This window comes from Lissotriton helveticus, chromosome 10 (genome assembly GCF_964261635.1).
Source record: "Lissotriton helveticus chromosome 10, aLisHel1.1, whole genome shotgun sequence".
In the NCBI taxonomy this organism is placed as follows: domain Eukaryota; kingdom Metazoa; phylum Chordata; class Amphibia; order Caudata; family Salamandridae; genus Lissotriton; species Lissotriton helveticus.
The window spans coordinates 5,469,391-5,493,663 of NC_136071.1; the positions used below are offsets into that span (position 1 = coordinate 5,469,391).

At 51.0% G+C, this 24,273-nt stretch overlaps 1 protein-coding gene across 1 annotated transcript in view; it reads left to right on the top strand.

Moving 5' to 3' along the window:
* The window catches only part of FOXP3 (forkhead box P3), a 99,555-nt gene that overhangs the window by 44,800 nt on the left and 30,482 nt on the right, over window positions 1-24,273 (top strand). Inside the window, exons 4-8 of the mRNA XM_078664111.1 lie at window positions 2,019-2,126; window positions 2,991-3,123; window positions 7,514-7,715; window positions 10,467-10,575; window positions 12,302-12,382. Coding sequence (XP_078520237.1) covers window positions 2,037-2,126; window positions 2,991-3,123; window positions 7,514-7,715; window positions 10,467-10,575; window positions 12,302-12,382 — 615 coding nt within the window. The 5' untranslated portion in view covers window positions 2,019-2,036. The remainder of the gene's footprint in view (window positions 1-2,018; window positions 2,127-2,990; window positions 3,124-7,513; window positions 7,716-10,466; window positions 10,576-12,301; window positions 12,383-24,273) is intronic.

Genomic DNA, 24,273 nt, shown 5'->3' on the forward strand with positions numbered 1-24,273 from the left:
GGCCCCTCCACTCTTATGGAGGCAGCGAAACCTGCTCTTCCACATGCCAAAGGTGCGCTCCACAATGTTTCGGGTTGTTTTGTGTGCCCTGTTGTATCTCCTCTGGCCTGGTGTTGTAGGGTTGAGGTAGGGTGTCAGGATGAAGGAGCGGACGGCATATGCACTGTCCGCTAATAGTAAGAAGAAAAAACATTACTCACATGCACACACACACACACACATCCATCTGCAATATGTATCAAGGGAGTTTCACACAGTGTGTTACCTAGCAAGTAGCCTTCGCCGAATTCCCCCGCTGTCAGGCGTGCGTAGATCCCACTGTTTTGGAAGATGTAGGAGTCGTGGGTACATCCGGGGAATTTGGCTACTAGGTCAGTGATAATGTACTTGGCATCACAGATCACCTGTACATTTATGGTGTGGGTGGACTTCCTGTTCCGATAAATGTACTCTGTGGCAGCAGGTGGGCATATTGTTATGTGGGTACCATCAATACAGCCTATTATGTGTGGGAAATGCGCCATCTGATAAAAGTCTGTCTTTGTCCTTAGCAGTTCCGCAAGCGTTGCAGGGAAGCTGATGTAGTGCTGCATTCTCTGCAGCATGGCATCAAGGAATCTTTTAAAGAAGCGTGACAGACAGCTCTGGGACACCCCACCTACCGCAGCAACCACACTCTGGTAACTCCCAGATGCAAGCAGGTGTGGGCTGCACAGCACCTGCACAAGGGGTGGGATTGGCGTGTGCCCTTGGGGTTGGATGGTCCAACAGTGGGTGGAGGTCCCTGATAAGGTCCAGGATAGTTTGGGGAGCCAATCTGTACCTTTGCAGGATCTCTGGCTCAGTTAGCTGGAAAAGAGTGATCCTCTGCCTGTACACCTGCTCCTCCCTCCTCCAGACCCTCTCTCCTTCTGCCTGTAGCCGTAGCCGCCTCGCAATGACATAGAATGCCGCCATTCTTGAGAAAATGTTGCATTTTGGAGCCTCTTTTATACCCTGCACCTGTTTACCACCTGATTTCAATCCATGGTAAATACCGACTCTTAAATACCGAATTTCAAGCAAAATCGGTATTTCAGAGGTTCCCTACATCTCAAATACTCATTTTACCATTTCTTATTTACCGAATCCGTAAATTTACCGATTCGGTAAAGTTTCCGACCCGGTAAATTTACCGATTCGGTATATTTACAGATTCGGTAACTTTACCGATTCGGAGGTATTTTTTCCGAATCGGTAAGGTTTCGAATCAGTAACTTTACCGATTCGGTAAATTTACCGATTCGGATGTTTTTGGGTCCCCTACATCCCAAATGCCCAATACCGGTCGGTAACGGCCGAAATTCGGTAATTTCGGCCGTTACCGACCGTATTGGGCCACCTACATCTGGCCCTAAATCTCTACAACCTTGTATTTTCTTTTAACTCACAGCTCTGTTGCATTCCTGCCACATTCTCCCCATACGTTCTATTAGATCTTTAGTTTTCCCCAATAAATCTATTAACAGATTCAAGGGCCCGATTCACAGAACTAACTTAAGACAAACTCCTAAACTTACTACTTTTGGTATTCACAGAAGTTAGGATTTTGTCTTAAGTTTATCTTAAGACAGACTTAAGACAGACTTAAGTTAGGATTTTGTATTAAGTCTGTATTAAGTCTGTCTTAAGTTTGTCTTAAGACAAACTTAAGACAAAATCCTAACTTCTGTGAATACCAAATGTAGTAAGTTTAGGTTTTTGTCTTAAGTTAGTTCTGTGAATCAGCCCCCAAGTGTTTAGTCAAACAGGAGTGGGGACATTTTATTACTTCTCTGCTGTCTCTCCATGTAGCCCATTGCTTGTTGAAATACTGAGATAAAGTCATCAATCGCAGGATTTAAAAAAAACAGAACCTATGATTAAAAATCATACCGTAAATTGATGATATCGAAGCAGAGGTAACTGTGCACTGTTCTGGAAGGAGGAGCTGCAGAATGTCCTGAACTCTGACCTGTGTGCGTGTGATCTTCACGCAGATATCTTATCCGCTTGTCATGGTGACCCCGGCAACAAATCACAGTGGCCCCTCTCACCTGGAGCCCCTTCTACAGGACAATCAACAACCAGCAGTGCTAGTGCACCAGGTATGTGTACAGCATCCAGCAGGGGGCAGTGTTAATATACCAGGGACATTGTACCTACAGTGTCCACCAGGTGGCACTGTTACTACATCATTAATATGATGCTTACTGTAACAAGCATGTGCCAGGTTAATGCACAATGTATTCCATCCACACAAAAGCCATCTGGGTGACTGCTAATATCCCAGGTAAGTCATGCCTACAGCATTCAGCAGGGAGCAGAGTTAAAACACCATTGATAATGTTCCTACATCACCCAGCAGGGTGCAGTGTTAAAATTTCAGAGATATTATACCTACAGGGCCCACCAGGAGGCAGTGGTAAAACACCCCAGATATTATATATACAGTGTCCACCAGGGGGCAGTATGAAAACACCTGGGATATTATACCTATGGTGGCCACAAGGGCCAGTGTGATAACACCAGGGATGTTATACCTATAGTGGCCACCAGGGGGAGGTGTTAAAACACTAAATATATTATACCTACTGTGTCCGCAAGGGACTGGTGTTAGAACGCCAGGGATATTATACCTACAGTGCCCACCAAGGGGCAGTGGTAAAACACCAGAGATAGATAGCAGCGTTTGCGAGCAGAGCTCTCACAGAAACAGAATGAACCAGATGCCACACAGAGAAGGAAGCACTAGCGATGAAATGGGGATGCAACCATTCCCATCTGTACCTCTATGGCCAGACCTCCAGGGCCATCATTGATGCCAAACCCCTGACACCTCTGTTTGCAAGGACCTCACACACCCATAAGCTCTATAGCGGGGGTGGCGGGAGGTGTGAAGGTGGGAGTGTGGGGATAAGGGGGGTGACACCTCCACGATCCTAACATACTCTCCTCTTCTGGTTCCACAGATCCCCCTGGAACCCCCTGTTTGGGGTGTCCTTTACCAGGTTACTCCACTGCGCCAGACAGCACTCCTGAGCCTTGGGTCCACCTATGGAGCTAGAGTAGCGGGCACAGGACATGTGCAGCCTGTATCCCAAGGTAAGGACCTCCTCGAGCCTGTATCCAAGGTAAGGACCTCCTCGATCCTGTATCCCAAGGTAAGGACCTCCTCGATCCTGTATTCCAAGGTGAGGAGCTCCTCAATCCTGTATCCCAAGGTAAGGACCTCCTCGATCCTGTATCCCAAAGTCAGGACCCCCTCGATCCTGTAACCCAAGGTAAGGGCCTCCTTGATCCTGTATCCCAAGGTAAGGACCTCATCGATCCTGTATCCCAAGGTAAGGGCCTTCTCAGTCCTCTATCCCAAGGTAAGGACCTCCTCGATCCTGTATCCCAAGGTAAGGACCTCCTCAATCCTCTATTCCAAGGTAAGGACCTCCTCGATTCTCTATCCCAAGGTGAGGGCCTCCTCGATCCTGTATCCCAAGGTAAGGGCCTCCTCGATCCTGTATCCCAAGGTAAGGACCTACTCAATCCTGTATCCCAAGGTAACGACCTCCTCGATCCTGTATCCCAAGGTAAGGGCCTCCTCGATCCTGTATCCCAAGGTAAGGGCCTCCTCGATCCTCTATTCCAAGGGAAGGACCTCCTCGATCCTCTATTCCAAGGTAAGGGCCTCCTCAATCCTGTATCCCAAGGTAAGGACCTCCTCGATCCTGCCTCGATCCTCTATTCCAAGGTAAGGACCTCCTCGATTCTCTATTCCAAGGTAAGGACCTCCTCGATCCTGTATTCCAAGGTAAGGACCTCCTCAATCCTCTATTCCAAGGTAAGGACCTCCTCGATCCTCTATTCCAAGGTAAGGACCTCCTCGATCCTGTATCCCAAGGTAAGGACCTCATCGATCCTGTATCCCAAGGTAAGGACCTCCTCGATCCTGTATTCCAATGTAAGGACCTCCTCGATCCTGTATCCCAAGGTAAGGACCTCATCGATCCTGTATCCCAAGGTAAGGACCTCCTCGATCCTGTATTACAATGTAAGGACCTCCTCGATCCTCTATCCCAAGGTAAGGACCTCCTCGATCCTGTATCCCAAGGTAAGGACCTCCTCGATCCTGTATGCCAAGGTAAGGACCTCCTTGATCCTCTATCCCAAGGTAAGGACCTCCTCGGTCCTGTATCCCAAGGTAAAGACCTCCTCAATCCTGTATCCTAAGGTAAGACCTCCTCGATCCTATATTCCAAGGTAAGGAGCTCCTCGATCCAGTATCCCAAGGTAAGGACCTCCTCGATCCAGTATCCCAAAGTCAGGACCCCCTCGATCCTGTATCCCAAGGTAAGGGCCTCCTTGATCCTGTATCCCAAGGTAAGGACCTCCTCAATCCTGTATCCCAAGGTAAGGACCTACTCGATCCTGTATCCCAAGGTAAGGGCCTCCTCGATCCTCTATTCCAAGGTAAGGACCTCCTCGATCCTCTATTCCAAGGTAAGGACCTCCTCGATTCTCTATCCCAAGGTGAGGGCCTCCTCGATCCTGTATCCCAAGGTAAGGGCCTCCTCGATCCTGTATCCCAAGGTAAGGCCCTACTCAATCCTGTATCCCAAGGTAACGACCTCCTCGATCCTGTATCCCAAGGTAAGGGCCTCCTCGATCCTGTATCCCAAGGTAAGGGCCTCCTCGATCCTCTATTCCAAGGGAAGGACCTCCTTGATCCTCTATTCCAAGGTAATGGCCTCCTCAATCCTGTATCCCAAGGTAAGGACCTCCTCGATCCTGCCTCGATCCTCTATTCCAAGGTAAGGACCTCCTCGATCCTCTATTCTAAGGTAAGGACCTCCTCGATCCTGTATTCCAAGGTAAGGACCTCCTCGATCCTCTATTCCAAGGTAAGGACCTCCTCGATCCTCTATTCCAAGGTAAGGACCTCCTCGATCCTGTATCCCAAGGTAAGGACCTCATCGATCCTGTATCCCAAGGTAAGGACCTCCTCGATCCTGTATTCCAATGTAAGGACCTCCTCGATCCTGTATCCCAAGGTAAGGACCTCATCGATCCTGTATCCCAAGGTAAGGACCTCCTCGATCCTGTATTACAATGTAAGGACCTCCTCGATCCTCTATCCCAAGGTAAGGACCTCCTCGATCCTGTATCCCAAGGTAAGGACCTCCTCGATCCTGTATGCCAAGGTAAGGACCTCCTTGATCCTCTATCCCAAGGTAAGGACCTCCTCGGTCCTGTATCCCAAGGTAAAGACCTCCTCAATCCTGTATCCTAAGGTAAGGACCTCCTCAATCCTGTATTCCAAGGTAAGGAGCTCCTCGATCCAGTATCCCAAGGTAAGCACCTCCTCGATCCAGTATCCCAAAGTCAGGACCCCCTCGATCCTGTATCCCAAGGTAAGGGCCTCCTTGATCCTGTATCCCAAGGTAAGGACCTCCTCAATCCTGTATCCCAACGTAAGGACCTCCTCGATCCTGTATCCCAAGGTAAGGGCCTCCTCGATCCTCTATTCCAAGGTAAGGACCTCCTCGATCCTCTATTCCAAGGTAAGGACCTCCTCAATCCTCTATTCCAAGGTAAGGACCTCCTCGATTCTCTATCCCAAGGTGAGGGCCTCCTCGATTCTGTATCCCAAGGTAAGGGCCTCCTCGATCCTGTATCCCAAGGTAAGGACCTACTCAATCCTGTATCCCATGGTAAGGACCTCCTCGATCCTGTATCCCAAGGTAAGGGCCTCCTCGATCCTGTATCCCAAGGTAAGGGCCTCCTCGATCCTCTATTCCAAGGGAAGGACCTCCTCGATCCTCTATTCCAAGGTAAGGGCCTCCTCAACCCTGTATCCCAAGGTAAGGACCTCCTAGATCCTGCCTTGATCCTCTATTCCAAGGTAAGGACCTCCTCGATCCTCTATTCCAAGGTAAGGACCTCCTCGATCCTGTATTCCAAGGTAAGGACCTCCTCGATCCTCTATTCCAAGGTAAGGACCTCCTCGATCCTCTATTCCAAGGTAAGGACCTCCTCGATCCTGTATCCCAAGGTAAGGACCTCATCGATCCTGTATCCCAAGGTAAGGACCTCCTCGATCCTGTATTCCAATTTAAGGACCTCCTCGATCCTGTATCCCAAGGTAAGGACCTCATCGATCCTGTATCCCAAGGTAAGGACCTCCTCGATCCTCTATCCCAAGGTAAGGACCTCCTCGATCCTGTATCCCAAGGTAAGGACCTCCTCGATCCTCTATCCCAAGGTAAGGACCTCCTCGATCCTGTATCCCAAGGTAAGGACCTCCTCGATCCTGTATGCCAAGGTAAGGACCTCCTTGATCCTTTATCCCAAGGTAAGGACCTCCTCGGTCCTGTATCCCAAGGTAAGGACCTCCTTGATTCTCTATCCCAAGGAAAGGACCTCCTCGGTCCTGTATCCCAATGATAGGACCTCCTTGATCCTTTATCCCAAGGTAAGGACCTCCTTGATCCTGTATCCCAAGGTAAGGACCTCCTCGGTCCTGTATCCCAAGGTAAGGACCTCCTTGATCCTCTATCCCAAGGTAAGGACCTCCTCGATCCTCTATCCCAAGGTAAGGACCTCCTCGATCCTGTATCCCAAGGTAAGGACCTCCTCGATCCTGTATCCCAATGTAAGGACCTCCTCGATTCTCTATCACAAGGTAAGGACCACCTGTTCCTTGAGGTGTTCATGAGGCCTCTCTCATCCTTATATCAGGTGTTCATGTGGCCTCCTTTACCTCTCCTTAGCCGGTCTCATGTGGCTGTTGTAACCCTGCCTCGGCTGGCCATATATGGCCTCCGTTTCCAATTGCTCGAGGACTCATGTGTCCTCTCTCCTTGCCCGGCATCATGTTGTCTCTGTTACATCTCCTTGGCTAACCTCATCTGGCCTCTGTTTCCTCTCATGGGTGACCTCTCTCTCCTCAGCTGGCCTGATGTGACCTCTCTCTCCTCGGCTGGCCTAATGTGACCCCTTTCTCCTCTGCTGGCCACATGTGGCCCCTGTTTCCTATCATGGGTGAAATCTCTCTCCTCGGCTGGACACATGTGACTTTTGTTTCCTATTATCGGTGACCTCTCTCGCCTCAGCTGGCCTCATTTGCCTCTGTTTTCTATCATTGGTGACCACTCTCTCCTTGGCTGACAACATGTGCCCTCTGTTTCCTATCATGGGTGACCTTTCTCTCCTCGGATGGCCTCATGTGACCTCTCTCTCCTCGGCTGGCTTCATGTGGCATCTGTTTCCTATCATGGGTGACCACTCTCTCCTTGGCTGACAACATGTGCCCTCTGTTTCCTTTCATGGGTGACCTTTCTCTCCTCGGATGGCCTCATGTGACCTCTCTCTCCTCGGCTGGCTTCATGTGGCATCTGTTTTTTATCATGGGTCACCTCTCTCTCCTCGGTTAGCCACATGTGGACTCTGATGCCTTCTCAAAGAGACCTCATACACCCTTTCTGTCCTCACCCTCTTGTAGAGATGACTCTGGGCGGTATGGAGTGGACTCGGGCAGAGATGCCAAGGCATACAGAGGGGGCAGTGAGGAACAGGGCCATCGTGCCATCCATTACACCCTTCACGTCCACCATGAGAACCACCGAAGCCAAGAAGAGGCCCCGAACAGATCGCCCATGTCCAGTGGAAGCAACCCATAACTTGGGGAGAAGCCTGGAAGACAGGTGAGCAGAACCATGTGTTAAATTCAGCCCGGGGATCAGGGGTGAGTGTAACCATGTGTTATAGTCAGGACCTAGATCAGGGGTGAGTGTAACCATGTGTTATAGTTAGGAACTGTATCAGGGGTGAGTGTAACCATGTGTTATAGTCAGAACATAGGTCAGGGGTGAGTGTAACCATGTGATTTAGTCAGGACCTAGATCAATGGTGAGTGTAACCATGTGTTATAGTCAGGACCTAGATCAGGGGTGAGTGTAACCATGTGTTATAGTCAGGACCTAGATCAGGGGTGAGTGTAACCATGTGTTATAGTCTGCACCTAGATCAAGAGTGAGTGTAGCCATGTGTTATAGTTAGGACCTAGATGAGGGGTGAGTGTATCCGTGTGTTATTGTCAGGTCCTAGATCAGGGGTGAGTGTAACCATGTGATTTAGTCAGGACCAAGATCAATGGTGAGTGTAACCATGTGTTATAGTCAGGACCTAGATCAGGGGTGAGTGTAACCATGTGTAACAGTCTGTACCTAGATCAAGGGTGAGTGTAGCCATGTGTTATAGTTAGGACCTAGATGAGGGGTGAGTGTATCCATGTGTTATAGTCAGGACTAGTTCAGGGGTGAGTGTAACCATGTGTTATAGTCAGGACCTAGATCAGGGGTGAGTGTAACCATGTGTTATATCCAGGACCTAGATCAGGGGTGAGTGTAACCATGTGTTATAGTCAGGACCTAGATCAGGGGTGAGTGTAACCATGTCTTATAGTCAGGACCTAGATCAGGGGTGAGTGTAACCATGTCTTATAGTCAGGACCTAGATCAGGGGTGAGTGTAGCCATGTGTTATAGTTAGGACCTAGATGAGGGGTGAGTGTATCCATGTGTTATAGTCAGGACCTAGTTCAGGGGTGAGTGTAACCATGTGTTATAGTCAGGACCTAGATCAGGGGTGAGTGTAACCATGTGTTATAGTCAGGACCTAGATCAGGGGTGAGTGTAACCATGTCTTATAGTCAGGACCTAGATCAGGGGTGAGTGTAACCATGTCTTATAGTCAGGACCTAGATCGGGGTGAGTGTAACCATGTGTTATAGTCAGGACCTAGATCAGGGGTGAGTGTAGCCATGTGTTATAGTTAGGACCTAGATCAGGGGTTAGTGTAACCATGTCTTATAGTCAGGACCTAGATCGGGGTGAGTGTAACCATGTGTTATAGTCAGGACCTAGATCAGGGGTGAGTGTAGCCATGTGTTATAGTTAGGACCTAGATCAGGGGTGAGTGTAGCCATGTGTTATAGTTAGGACCTAGATGAGGGGTGAGTGTATCCATATGTTATAGTCAGGACCTAGTTCAGGGGTGAGTGTAACCATGTGATTTAGTCAGGACCTAGATCAATGGTGAGTGTAATTGCCTATTATAGTCAGTCCATGGATCAGGGGTGAGTGTAACTGTGTGTAAACCTCAGCTCCTGGCAAGGTAGCCGCATCCATACATGGTGATTGTATTGTCTGGAAGATTGAACTATTCATACTTCTGAAGTATGGTCTACCAGACCAATCAAATGGGGTTTGTACTTTCAAGAACATTTTTAAATGTAATTTTCTTCATAGATAACCACTTTAGATCACTTAGAGAATCGACTGGTGAAGATGACGTCGTTTTCATCAAATATTTAAATATTTACCTTTCACTATAGTTAGGTGAATCTGTCAGTGATAACATTAACATTCTGAAATTATGAAACACAGAAATTCAGCAGGTATAACCAGCCCCTCCGTCATGCACAGGTTATGACCTATTGCTTCGCTCATGACATGCTCTATGACATCATTTATGACATCACTGATGACATCACTGAGCACTGGCCTAAAATAGGATAAGTGGCAAAAGTGACATCCCCATTTACATTTGCGAATCCATGGAAGATTTTGTAAAATAAATAAAGGCACGCGTCCGGACCAGGGAGCCTTGTCCGACATCATCCACTGCGGATTCGCAAATCCATTGCACTCTGATTGGCTGCGGCTGCCATAACCAAACTCGCTGCACTGAGTTAGGAAAGAAAGAAATTGAGCATAGGGAGGAATGTGGACGTACCCTCACGTTCGACCCACATACGGGAGAACCAGAGGGTTCCCCCGCCAATAAAATAAATATTAAAGAAAATATTTTCTTTTTATCACAGGAGTCACACATTCTATGGCAGCTCAGCAGAGTGGGAGCCCTCCTTGTGTGTTGCAGAGTCCTGTGGAGTCGTGAATCCTGAAACAATAGCTGAAACAGTATTCAGTGTACACAGTTGTGCTTGGGCAATGGCCACATGCAGGTCTTGGTAGCCTGTGCCTGTTTGGTTGCCGCGCGTGGCAACAACCCACGCCTTGCCGACAGCCCCCGCTACGCACATGCACAGTACATGCGCAGCGGGACGTGGCCTCCTGCGGCGGGGTGGGGTCCTGCTGACAACCCCTGCCTCGCTCAACCGAAGGCCGGGTGCAACAGGGGGTCTGCACGCTGTGGGTTGAGTACAGGGCCGTGCAGCCTGCATCCAACCACAGCGGGGTGGTGGCCCATGGCTGGTGGGGTGCAGGGAACTCTTGCATGTGGTATCTTGAATGGTATCTGCTCCTCGTGTTGTTTGCAGGGGTGTTTAATCAGTCTGAGGTCCTCTGTAAACCGATCAGTGTGGGGGGCATGCCGTGAGGTGGACTGTGTCCAACCAAAGCTGATCTGTAAGTCTCTCTCCCCATGTCTCCGCAGGCCCTGGGATACGGAGCGCACGGTCCAGCACAGGGAATATAGTGCGTACGGAGGAGGGGCCGCGAAGTACTTGATGCAGAAGGAGGTGGTGCAGATCTTGGAGCAGCAGGTGAGGACAGAGGAGAGAAACAGAGAACAGGCAAATGCCTGCAGGTAATGCCATGGTGGACGGAAGCCGTCCACAGGGGGCACGGCTTTACAGGGTATAGGTGTCCGGCATTAGGAGAGACAGATGCACGATGCATCTGTTAGCGTAAAGTTGACACAGTGCTGGAGTTGTGTCGCAAGCGCAACGCAACTCCAGCACTGCCCAGGGGCGGCCCATACCTATAGTGCTGTGTCCCTCCTTACGCCTGCTACAAGCAGGCGTAAGGTTTTGACGCTGCGGGGATGTAAAAGTAACTCAGTGAAATCTTGTAGATTTACCTGCGCCCCTTTTACGGAGCTTCCTTGCGACGTAATGCCCACCCTTCATACATTATACCTGACGCAGGTATAATGTAGCACAGGGCTTTACAACGTGACGCATCTCACTAGACGCATGGTGGCGCATTGTTTACAACGCCGCTGCGTCACAGAAGTGACGCAACAGTGTCGTAAAAATGTCGCAAGGGGCTTGTAAATCTGCCCCCTGGTCTTTACTTGGCGAAATGAGGAGAAATGCATTATTTCTCCTCGTTTTTTCCTTGTGCCGCACACATGGAATAAGCAAACTGCCATGGATTGTTTATGTACAGGAAGGTCCCGCTTCGCCAGCGCAGGGGGAAACGCAAGGCTGCACCACAGTCTTGTAAATATGGTGCAGCCCTGCGTTTCAGACGTGGCGGAGTGAGGCGTTAAGCCATGACGGCTAACGACTCACTCCGCAACTTCCTCGTACATATGCCCCTTAAAGTCTCTACAGGAGGCGGATGGATCGATGGCAGTCACGGCCGGCATGACTCGCAGGTGAGGGAGTGGGGGGTTGCACGTGGGGGTTGCGCACCGGTGGTCGTGGGGGGGGGTTTAATAAAAAATAAATTAAAAAAAGTACCTTCCCGGGTCTCGTTCATCTCAGGAACAGGAAACAGGCAGCCTCCCTTCCCTCCTGTAAGCCAATCACATTGCTGCAATGGTAGCATTGTGATTGGTCAGGACGGCGCCCAGCCTGCAGGGAGGCAAATTTCAACCTTGTTGGAAAATAGGGCAGAGTGTGCATGACTGGTTTGGGTGGCCCCAGAGGGCCGCCCAAACAGTCATTGCACCCTCAGGAGTGGGCACACCACTCCTCCCCTGCCCTAGAGCAGACCCGCCCACCCCCAACCAAACCCTTCTCTTTTCTCGCAGTGCGAAAAGCAGGAACATAAAATGGTCGTTATTCTCATTTTATGTTTCTGCTTCCCGTACTGCGAGAAAGCAGTGGGCCGACGCTCCTCCGCCCTAGTGGAGGAGCCGCCACTGAGTAGTGTTTGTAATGGAGAGCCCTGTCTACCAAACTAAATCAGACCCTACCTCTACAACACTTCAAGGGAAAGCTGAAAAATGCCATCCATCTGCGAAGTCGTGGACACGCTCGACAAGTAAAGAGAAGCCCCGGATGTTGAAAACAAGTCCGCGAGCACGGTTTCCACAAATCCCGTATTTCTCATCCAAAGAAAAGCACAGAGTAAGCGCCTAGAAGCTGCACATCATGTGTGTCAGGACGTTGACTGGCTCCAAAGGGGTCTGAACTGAGCCGTACCCTGCTCTGTGGGTTGTGACACTACTGGGGCGACCGAGAGCAGGAGGGGTATCTATGCACGTGCTGTGGGGGCATCTGTGACCTCTGACCTGTCCTGTCTGCCTCTTCTCTGCAGTTGGTCCATCAGAAAGAGCGCCTGAGAGCCCTGCAGCGCCACCTGGAGGCCGACAGCTGCGCACAGACCCCCTCTGGCACGGTGAGTGACACTTTAGCGCCTTGTACTAAACGAGGGGGCTCGGTCTTGATTCAGCGCTTCGCGCTAATTGAGCAGGTGGTTGGCGCTATACTTGAATACCATTATCACAAGCATTTGCAGTGCAATAGGGTTCGCATTTACGAGAGTTTGAGCTATTGGCATTGTAAATGACAACGCCTTTTATTATTGTGTTTTGAAAACCTGCAACCGGTGCGTAAACACGCACTTTGTACTTTGAATGTTTTCTTAACAAATACATAAAAGGCATTGTTATCTACAATCCCATATTGCATTGTAGATGCTTTTCGCAGTGTTCATTCTACAGTCCCTGCTGTGCCTTCCTTCTTGAGTCTTTGTCCGTCATTCTCTCCTTTTCCGCCGCTCTCCTGCGTTACTTGTACCGTGTAAACGTCAATGTAGTTAAAATAAAGCAGATCACTGCAGCTATCCACACGCTTCTTGGCGCTTGGATCTTTCAGAGAAACAACAGGCTGCAGCTAGGGAATAAATAATTCACGGTGCTGGAAAGCACTTTTGAGTGTGACTTCGCAAATATGGTCGTGGATAATGGTTCTCACGACTGGCGAGGCTGAGTTAATTAACTTACACAGACTGAAAACATCACTTGGGAAGAGAAGGGGGACAGTGGAGTCTAAGTGAGAGAGGCGTGGACACTGAGGGTAAAAGCACAGTGGGTGGAGACAGAACCCCTCCGGTACTTATGACGGCTCCGCGCCGTCATGAGTCACGGGTGGCGCGTGCTCATGACGGCGTGGTGCCGTCATGACCCCGCCCACTCATTAATTCGCCCGCACAGTCGGGGAATTAGTGCCGCGTGGGCGGAGCAGCAGCAGCATGACGGCTCCATGCTGTCACGAGCACCCGCATCCCGTGACTCATGACGGCGCGGAGCCGTCATGAGCACCCAAAGGGTAAGCAAGAGTGGGAGGGGCACCTGCATCCAAGCACGGGGGGGGGTGACTCCTTCCAAGCATCAACCTGCGTCCAAGGATGGGGGGGAGGAGAGGCAACCAGCGTCCAAGGATGGGGGGGGAGGAGAGGCAACCAGCGTCCAAGGATGGGGGGAGGGGGTGGCACCTGCAATCAAGCAGAGGGTGATTGAGGGACGCTGACGTCTAAGCACTAGGGTGATCTGCAGTCCAAGCCGGGGTGGGAGTCCCTGAAGTGCAAACACGGAGGAAGGATGCATGTAACTGCAGCAGGAAGAAAAGATTAAAAGATTAAAAGCAGTGTCAGTCAGTCAAAATACTTTTATTCGATTTTGGGTAAAATCATAAAAAGACATACATTCCATACAAAAAGTGCAAAAGTGCATTTACAAGAGTATTTCAGATACAATCAAATAAAAACAGTTGATGAGGGAATTTGTGCAAAAAGCAAAGAGCCGTGCAAAATATCAAGGTAAGCTACAGTTAGAGAACAGTCATCAAGTGCTATCAGTAGTAACATGGCTGGATGTAATGCGTGCTGCTGCTCCCAAGTAATTTCCCATACAAAACATAATACGGATGTTACTCATGGACTGAAGGTAAAGAAGTGCCGGTCTGACCTGTGTAAAGCCAGCCTCCCTCAGGAGTGGAAGCAAATATTTCTTTCGGGGAAATGAAAATAATGAACAAAACATGACAAAGTGCATGGTGTCCTGAGTTGAGAAGTTGTCACAGGAGCAGGGGGGGGCTGACTCTGGCTTGGCCCAAGACTGATAATTGCCCAGATGGTAATGAATCAGATTGAATCTAAATTTAGTCAAGAGAAACCTGTGAAAAGGTCTAGTGACAATACTGAGGTAGGGTTCCATGGCAGTGGAGCTTGTTGATATATAATGAGACCTCACCGAGGGCTTCTGAAGTTCTTTTTCCTCTCGGGTAGATCTTGCCAGGGTCAGAAACTGCCTCTTAACCAAAACTACATCTGTGTCTCTAATACATGAAGGAAATTCAAAAAGTTCTGGTCTCCCTAATTGGTTGAAAGACTTCCTCAGATAATCCAGCCAGGGGATCTTTTTGTAATGCTCTAATGTCATGACGTCCTCCATAATAGAGTGTTTCAGGGTTAACTCCTTGTTAAGCCACGTCCTTAACCAGAAGATCAACGGAGCCAAATTAAGCCTGTCTGTGATGTAATCCATGCCCACCTCCGCGTGGATAGAGTATGTTGGAGTCGATGGTGGGACTGACAATAGAGAGCGTAGGAACCTGTTTTCTGCTCTCTGTATAGGCTCAAGCTGTAAATATCCCCAGATTGGGGCACCATACATGGTGATTGGGATACATTTAGAGCTGTAGACCTTCAATAGGGCCTCCATCGGCCTGGCCCCCAGCCTTTTTGAGAAGGCCATAAGGGCCGCCGATGACCTGGCCACTGATAGGCTTTTTGCCCTAACCTGTGGGCCCCACGATCCCCTCTCGTCAAAGAGCACCCCCAGGTAGGGGAAAGTTGGCGTTCTAGAGACCTCTTGGCCCTTACATATAAAGGTTTTAGTCTTCCCTTTACGCCTATGTGCTCCAACTATCATTGTATGGGATTTACCTGCATTGACCTTCATGTCCAGGTCGTCCATGAAGGTACCAAATGCGTGCAACAAGCTCTGCAGGCCGTTGCCGGTGCGGGCTATAAGGACTGCATCGTCCGCGTATAGGAGAGCAGGGATCCTAGCTTCTCCTACACACGGGACGTTCCCCCCTGCCTCCTCCAAGTAACACCCCAGACCGTTGATGTATATGGTAAACAGTAGGGGGGCTAATATACAGCCCTGCCGTACCCCCCGCATGGACTTGAACTGGGGACTGCATCTTCCCTTCATGGTGACCCTGACCATAGCGGACAAATCCTGGTGTAAAGAGGCCATAAACCTGACCAGGGCCCCGTCTACCCCAATCCTCAGCAGCGAGGCCCACAACTTGGACCTGTTCACCAAGTCGAAGGCCGAGGAGAGGTCCATAAAGGCTAGGAATAATGACCCCTCCTTGGCCACCTTATACTTAGCGATCAGAAGGTGTGAATTGGAACACTGTTCCACTGTGTCCCTCTTTTCCCTAAACCCGTATGGATGTCGGCCAGCCCACCGCAGTTCTCAATGCTCTCCCTCAGCTTAGTTAACAAGACTCTGCCTAGGCTCTTAACGGTAGAGTCCAGGAGAGATATAGGCCTATAACAACCTGGGTCATCACGATGGCCTTTCTTGAAGATTGGGACAATGATAGAGGTTGCCCAGGAGGTTGGGTGGGAGCTATCAATAGCCGCGTTGAATACATTAGTCAAAACGCCCGCCCAAGACCTGGGGAATGTTTATATAGATCGGCCGGCACCCCGTCAGGACCTGGTGCTTTGTTCTTTGAGGTTTCATTGATAGCTTTTTCCATCTCGCCCTTGTTAAAACTCATGGGGGTTGTCTCAGGGGCAGCAGACGGACTTAAGGTGCAGTCCACAGACTCTCCATCATATACTGCGCTGAAGTGGCTAATCCATTTATCGTCCGAAATCACACAGTCCATATCTGAGTTGGACGTTTCGGAAAAAAAGGGCTGGTTTATTATGGTCCAAAATTGTTTACTGTCCCTCAAAACGTCTACGCTAAGTAGGTTATCCCAGGCTGTTTTCTTGATTTCCTCTTTCCTAGTTTTGATGGCCAACTTGTATAGCTTCCTTTGGGATGCTATATTCTTCTTATCCCTCGGTATGTGCTTAAGTGCAAGCATCAAAGATCTGTGTGCTTTGGAGCAATTTGCATCAAACCAGCGGTGATGCTTGCTGGCTCCCTTCCTCGCACTGACCGCAAGGTCAGTCGCGATTTGATTACAAATTGCTTCAAAAGCCCCCGTTATTTCATGGGCCGGGGCCGTGGTGTTTTGACAGACCTCCAAGTGACCATTAATTTTGGGTAAGAATTCTGCGTAAAAAGTATCAGGCACCACATTCGCCCATTTAAGCCTTCTCCCCTGGTCCACTGAGCGTACTGTGGGCCGTGCCTCTAGTGGACGGGGCTTAGGCCCCTTGTGCTGCCCCCAGGCCACCTCCAATACTACAGGGTTATGGTCACTATGTACAGAAACCAATGTGCTATATGAGATTATCCTGTTCAGGATCCCTGGAGTCACAAATATCTAGTCAATAATGGACCCCGGGATGGTGCCTTTATAAGTGTAAAATTAAAAGCAGTGTCAGAGAAGTTTAATAAGAGGGGACAAGGAGCACAATAACACAGGGGTAGAGAAAGCATTACAGAGGGAACCAACTGAAAACAGCCAAGACTTATGTACAGCTGAGGTAGGGGAGGGAAGCACAGAGGGTCAGTCACACACAGGACATGCAGAGGATGAGTAATTTAAACATTAATAACAGAGGGAGAGTTTAAAAAATGACAGCAGGTAAACGTGGGCCTTGAAGCCCGGCCGCGGTGCTACGCGGCGAGGATTGTCACCTTTGTGAAGAAAATACCAGAACACACTGCGCATGACACAAGTTACAGTGCTCACTTCACTCACTGACAGCTTCTGATATTTGGGAGGGGATAAATCCTATATGTGACTGACTGAGCAAGTGAAGCCGCGTGCCCAAACACCTAAAGTAGGCGAGGGTGAACTCCAGGCAGTAGGGACACACAGCAAGGAGACGGACATTGCGTTGGATTGCATGCAGGACTGTTTTTGTGCAGGAAGGGAATGGGGGGGCACAGATTTGTTTTTGGTTTATTTATTTATTTACACAAAGCAGCAGAGACCCTGCTTGGAGCATCGGGCCCAGAGTGATGGCCCCGTGGAGTGGGCAGAGTAGACGGCCTTCTTCGCAGAGCGGTAGGTATCACGGCTCCGGCAGCTGCAATTCAATTCAATTCAATTCAGTGATTTATATAGCGCGCTACATACCCATACGGTCTCAAGGCGCTTGGAGAAGGGTGGGGAATTACTTGTCGAATATCCAGGTTTTAAGTTGCTTTCTGAATGCTAGGTGGTTCTGAGTGAGGCGAAGGTGAATGGGAAGTGAGTTCCAGGTTTTTGCCGCCAGGTAGGAGAAGGATCTTCCTCCCATGGTGGTTTTGTTGATGCGAGGTACAGCAGCAAGGGCTTGGTGGGAGGAGCGTAGCAGGCGGGAGGGGGTGTAGAAGGAAAGTCGTGTGTTGAGGCATTCGGGTCCAAGTTCGTAAAGTGCTTTGTGTGCGTGGGTTAGGAGGCGGAATGTTATCCTCTTATTGACGGGGAGCCAGTGGAGGTTTTTCAGGTGACCAGAGATGTGGTCTTTACGCGGGATGTCTAGTATGAGTCTGGCTGATGCGTTCTGGATGCGTTGGAGTTTTTTCTGAAGTTTCGCGGTGGAGCCGGCGTAAAGGGTGTTTCCGTAGTCCAGGCGGCTTGTCACCAGTGCGTGGGTGACCGTTTTTCTAGTTTCGGTGGGGATCCAGCGAAATGTTTTTTTGAGCATGCGAAGAATGTTGAAGCAGGATGATGAAACGGTGTTGACTTGTCTGGTCATCAAGAGTGAGGAGTCCAGAATGACGCCCAGGTTCCGTGCGTGGTCTGTCGGGATGGGTGCTTTTCCAAGGGACTCTGGCCACCACGAGTCGTCCCAGGCGGAGGGGGAGGTGCCTAAGATAAGGACTTCTGTTTTGTCGGAATTCAGTTTCAGACGGCTCTGCTTCATCCACTCGGCTACTTCTCTCATTCCTTTATGTAGGTTGGTTTTGGCGGTGTTAGGGTCTTTGGTGAGTGAGAGGATCAGTTGAGTGTCATCAGCGTAGGAGATGATGTTGAGGTTATGTTGGCGGGCGATGGCCGCGAGGGGGCTCATGTATACGTTGAAGAGGGTAGGACTGAGTGAGAATCCCTGTGGCACGCCGCAAATGACTTCAGTGTCCTCAGATTTGAATGGTGGGAGGCGGACTCTCTGGGTTCTTCCGGAAAGGAACGAGGTGATCCATTCCAGTGCTTTTCCTTGGATTCCGATGTTTCTGAGGCGTTGTAGCAGGGTGCTATGACAGACTGTGTCGAAGGCTGCGGAGAGGTCGAGGAGGATGAGGGCGACTGTGTCTCCATTGTCCAGTAGAGTTCGGATGTCGTCTGTTGCTGCGATGAGTACGGTCTCAGTACTGTGTTTGGCTCGGAAGCCGGACTGTGAAGAGTCGAGGGATTTAAAGGCTTCGAGGAAGGCGGTGAGCTGGTTGTTGACAGCTTTCTCGATGACCTTGGCCGGGAATGGAAGGAGCGAGATGGGGCGGTAGTTTTTGAGTTCGGTGGGGTCAGCTGTGGGTTTTTTCAGAAGGGCGCTGAGTTCGGCGTGTTTCCAGCTGTCCGGGAAGGTGGCGGAGTTGAGGGAGCAGTTGATGACATCTCGGAGGTGTGGTGCTATGATGGAATCTGCTTTGTTGAAGATGTGGTGAGGGCATGGGTCTGTGGGGGATCCTGAGTGGATGGAGTTCATCAGGCGGATGGTGTCCTCAGTGGAGATTGGGTTCCAGTTCTTAAGGAAGCTCAAGGGGGTGACGGTACTGCAGAAGGTTGGGTGGGTTGGTCTCCGGGTTGGTTGTTGAAGCTGTTGTGGATGTCTGCGATTTTGTCGTGAAAGAACGAAGCTAGGGAGTCGCAAAGGGCTTGAGAGGGGGTGATGTCGTTGGAGTTGGCAGTGGGGTTGGTAAACTCTTTGACGATGTTGAATAATTCCTTGCTGTTGTGGGCGCTGTTGTCAAGTCGGTCTTTGAAAGCGGCTTTCTTGGCATTTCGGATCAGTTGGTGGTGTATGCGGGTGGCGTTTTTGAAGGCGTCCTTGGTGCTGGTGGTTGGGTCTTTTTTCCAGGCCTTCTCAAGGGAGCGACAGAGTTTCTTGGATTTCTTAAGATCATCGTTGAACCAGGGGGCGTTTTTGCTGCCTATTTTGATTTGACGTTTTTTCAGGGGAGCTAGGTTGTCGGCGCTGTTGGTTAGCCATTGAGTGAGGTTAATGGCTGCTTGGTTGGGGTTCGAAGAATGGGCAGGGGGGTTTTGAAGAAGCGATGAGGAGATCTGGTCGAAGGTGATTTTGTTCCAGTTTCTTCGCAGAGTAGGTTGAGGATGGTTGTGGGTTGTGGTCTTTTTGTAGACAAAGTGAATGCAGCTGTGGTCCGTCCAGTGGAGAACTGTGGTGTGACTGAAGGAGATATGTTTGCTGGAGGTGAAGATAGGGTCGAGTGTGTGGCCTGCGTGGTGAGTGGGGGTATTAACAAGTTGTTTGAGTCCGAGGTTGGCGAGATTGTCCAGGAGGGTGGTGGTGTTGCTGTCGCGGCTCTTTTCCAGGTGGAAACTGAGGTCTCCCAATAGAATGTAGTCCTCGGAGGGGAGGGCGTGTGGGGTGATTAAGTCAGTGATGTCTTCAGTGAATTGTGCACGGGGTCCTGGTGGCCTGTAGAGGAGGGTGCCTCTGAGTGTGGTCTTGGGGTCGGTGTGGATCTGGAAGTGAAGGTGCTCGGCACTAGCGAGGTTGACGTCTGAGCTGGTTGAGATGCGGATGGAGTTCTTATGGACGATGGCGATGCCTCCTCCTGTTCGCTTAGCGCGGTATTTCCGGATGATCTTGTAGCCTTCCGGGATGGCAATGGTGATGTCTGGGGCTGAGGAGGCGTTCATCCATGTTTCTGTTAGGAAGGCGACGTCCGGAGAGATGGTGTCTAGTAAGTTCCAGAGGTCGATGGCGTGTCTGTGGACCGAGCGGGTGTTGAGCAGGATGCATTTAAGGTGGTTGGTGTCAAGTCTCTGTTTGGTGTTAGTGGATGAGGAGTTGGTCTTGGTGCCGTCATACTTGCAGGAGTTGCATGTGAAGGGTCCATGGGTGTGTCCAGGAGCGGCTTGGGCGCAGTTGGGGAGTCGGCCGGGGTTAAGGGCTAAGAGGGTGGAGGCGGCGTAGGTAATGCGGGTAGGGTGGGTAGTACGGGGGCCAGGGGGTCTGGCGCTGGGCGCGGTCTTGGCGCGGACGGGCGTAGACGGGCTTACCTTTGGCGCACCTTCGGCGTGGCCGCAGCGCGTGGACGCTGCGCGTTGGGACATCTGACTTAAAAGGGTAGTGTAGGGGGGCGGAGCGTGGGAGGGTCAGGTGGGAGGCGGTCGCGGGGAGGCGGGCCAGGGGAAAGAACAACAACAAAATGGTGGGAGGGATTGAAAACGAAACTTAGCACAAAGCCCAAAATGAATAAATGCACCAAACAGTGAGAGCGCTATTCAGTCAACACTGCTGTAATTCCACAGTATAATTCCCAATGCAATGCTATTTAATGAAAGCGCTACCCAATCTCAATGCTGCACAAAGCGCTATGAATTTTACAGCAATAACACGCACGAGTTTTAGCAGCAGCAGAGCTACGATACCAATCACGAGTGCTCCAATGAAGTGAATTCAGCTGTGAGCGCTGTAGCAGTGATAGCGAGCTGGAGCCAGGGAGCGTGGGGGAGCGACCGTTCGGGACGAGGTCCAGGCGGGGGTTCTTGCTGCGCCAATGCTTCTTTGGACCTCGGAGCTACGGCCCTGGTGCGGCCATCATTAGTGCAGCCGGTGGAGATGCGTTGCTGCCCACAGAACCCCAATCATAGTGAAAGGATCTGATAATCTCGACTCCCCGCGATCAGCCCTGCAGCTCCTGCACCTCAAATCTTTACCATAAAGTCTTGGAGGGGACCCAACTACAATCCATTTTGTTCGGCCCGGGTGGGGGGGGAAATGGCTGAGAGCAAAAACGTTTGAGGAGCTCTGCCGTAGACCCACAAGGACAGTAGTAGCAAATGTAGACACTCAACAGGGTGTCGCTAGGTGCCTCTTAAGAGGATGAATCTTATTTTAACACTTCGATACTCAAGGGCAGATTTGCGCCGCCGTTGTGTCACTTCTGTGACGCAGTGGCGGCGTAAACCATGCACCATGTTGCACCCTATTTACAACGTTGCATTTAGGGAGCTGCGTGACGATGTAAAGCACTGCGCCATATGAAACCTGCGCCAGGTTTCATGTGGGCATTCCGGCGCAGGGTGGGGGGGTTGTTCCGTCGCAGGAACGCCTCAGAAAAGTGCTTGAGTGAAATCTACAAGATTTCACTCAGTCACTTTTAGGCCAATGCTGAGTCAAAACCCTGCGCGTAAGGATTGAAGCAACATGTTGAGGATAGGCAGGGTAGGAACAGTGACACAACTCCAGCACTACAGCAACCTTACGCTGGCAGATGCGACACGCATCTGTTTATCCATGCACCATGATGTGCTGCATTGTAAATGCGGCGCACCTGTGGTTGCGCAAGGGTAAACTTGCGTTATGCATCTTTCCTGGCACATCCCTGCTGATTTACAGGGACGCGCCAGGAAACGTGAATCTGCCCCTGTATTGTTGTGCACATAGAATCAATAAAGAAAGATCTGACCTGAGACTGCTGATAAAAGATTTGTTTCTAGTTGTTATGTTTATATGCAGCGTTCGTTTGTGCCGGGAGCGCTCAAGGAATCACGTATTCTTCTGTTCTGCAATCCCTCACTGCATTTTCCTGTCTGCACAGTGATGGCATTTTAAGTTTTGAGTTATACTCTTACTCGGTCCTTGTGACCACTGATGGGAGGCACGCGACGCGTGACGTATCACTTATGAATATAATATCATCTCCAGCCTGAAACACCCACAACAGAGGGGCAAAGAAGGGTGTGGATCCTGTCTTCAGCCCCCATCCTGACCCCTCCTTCCCCTCCCCAGCCTTCATCCTGACCCCCCCAGTGCCCGGATCTCCACCCTCCGGCCACAGAGACGCAGGCGGTGCACTTCCACTGTCCGGGGGTGCTGCCCCCCCCCCCTCCCTCCATCCTGTGCCAAGTATGAACCCATCCACACCTGTCTGTCTTTGCTTCTGAAATGAATACTGTGAGACAAATTGGAGGATGAACATCTGGAGGCGCCCCGCCAGCGGTTTCAGGGTTTGCATCTGATGCACATGTATTTTTCTTACATTGTTCGTCTCTCCTTTTCTTGCTTTTCTTGTTCCTTCCCTTCCGCCCGCTGCAGCCTCCACTCCTTCTCTCCTCTCCTCTCATCCTCTCCTCCTCTCATCCTCTCCTCCTCTCATCCTCTCCTCCTCTCATCCTCTCCTCCTCTCTCTCCTCCTCTCCTCCTCTCCTCTCTCTCCTCCTCTCATCCTCTCCTCCTCTCATCCTCTCCTCCTCTCTCTCCTCCTCTCCTCCTCTCCTCTCTCTCCTCCTCTCATCCTCTCCTCCTCTCATCCTCTCCTCCTCTCTCTCCTCCTCTCCTCCTCTCCTCCTCTCTCTCCTCCTCTCCTCCACTCCTTCTCTCCTCTCCTCTCATCCTCTCCTCCTCTCATCCTCTCCTCCTCTCTCTCCTCCTCTCCTCCTCTCCTCTCTCTCCTCCTCTCATCCTCTCCTCCTCTCATCCTCTCCTCCTCTCTCTCCTCCTCTCTCTCCTCCTCTCCTCCTCTCCTCTCTCTCCTCCTCTCATCCTCTCCTCCTCTCATCCTCTCCTCCTCTCTCTCCTCCTCTCCTCCTCTCCTCCTCTCTCTCCTCCTCTCCTCCTCTCTCTCCTCCTCTCATCCTCTCCTCCTCTCTCTCCTCCTCTCCTCCTCTCCTCTCTCTCCTCCTCTCATCCTCTCCTCCTCTCCTCCTCTCTCTCCTCCTCTCCTCCTCTCCTCCTCTCTCTCCTCCTCTCCTCCTCTCTCTCCTCGTCTCCTCCTCTCCTCTCTCTCCTCCTCTCCTCCTCTCTCTCCTCCTCTCATCCTCTCCTCCTCTCTCTCCTCCTCTCCTCTCTCTCCTCCTCTCATCCTCTCCTCCTCTCATCCTCTCCTCCTCTCATCCTCTCCTCCTCTCTCTCCTCCTCTCCTCCTCTCCTCTCTCTCCTCCTCTCATCCTCTCCTCCTCTCATCCTCTCCTCCTCTCTCTCCTCCTCTCCTCCTCTCCTCTCTCTCCTCCTCTCATCCTCTCCTCCTCTCATCCTCTCCTCCTCTCTCTCCTCCTCTCCTCCTCTCCTCCTCTCTCTCCTCCTCTCCTCCACTCCTTCTCTCCTCTCCTCTCATCCTCTCCTCCTCTCATCCTCTCCTCCTCTCTCTCCTCCTCTCCTCCTCTCCTCTCTCTCCTCCTCTCATCCTCTCCTCCTCTCATCCTCTCCTCCTCTCTCTCCTCCTCTCTCTCCTCCTCTCCTCCTCTCCTCTCTCTCCTCCTCTCATCCTCTCCTCCTCTCATCCTCTCCTCCTCTCTCTCCTCCTCTCCTCCTCTCCTCCTCTCTCTCCTCCTCTCCTCCTCTCTCTCCTCCTCTCATCCTCTCCTCCTCTCTCTCCTCCTCTCCTCCTCTCCTCTCTCTCCTCCTCTCATCCTCTCCTCCTCTCCTCCTCTCTCTCCTCCTCTCCTCCTCTCCTCCTCTCTCTCCTCCTCTCCTCCTCTCTCTCCTCGTCTCCTCCTCTCCTCTCTCTCCTCCTCTCCTCCTCTCTCTCCTCCTCTCATCCTCTCCTCCTCTCTCTCCTCCTCTCCTCTCTCTCCTCCTCTCATCCTCTCCTCCTCTCCTCCTCTCTCTCCTCCTCTCCTCCTCTCCTCCTCTCTCTCCTCCTCTCCTCCTCTCTCTCCTCCTCTCTCTCCTCCTCTCCTCCTCTCCTCCTCTCTCCCCTCCTCTCCTCCTCTCTCTCCTCCTCTCCTCCTCTCCTCCTCTCCTCCTCTCTCCCCTCCTCTCCTCCTCTCCTCCTCTCTCTCCTCGTCTCCTCCTCTCCTCCTCTCATCCTCTCATCCTCTCCTCCTCTCCTCCTCTCCTCCTCTCCTCCTCTCCTCCTCTCATCCTCTCCTCCTCTCCTCCTCTCTCTCCTCGTCTCCTCCTCTCCTCCTCTCGCCGAGCACAGCCTGTTTGCCTTCATCTCTATTATTGTATTTCTACAGACTGCCCAC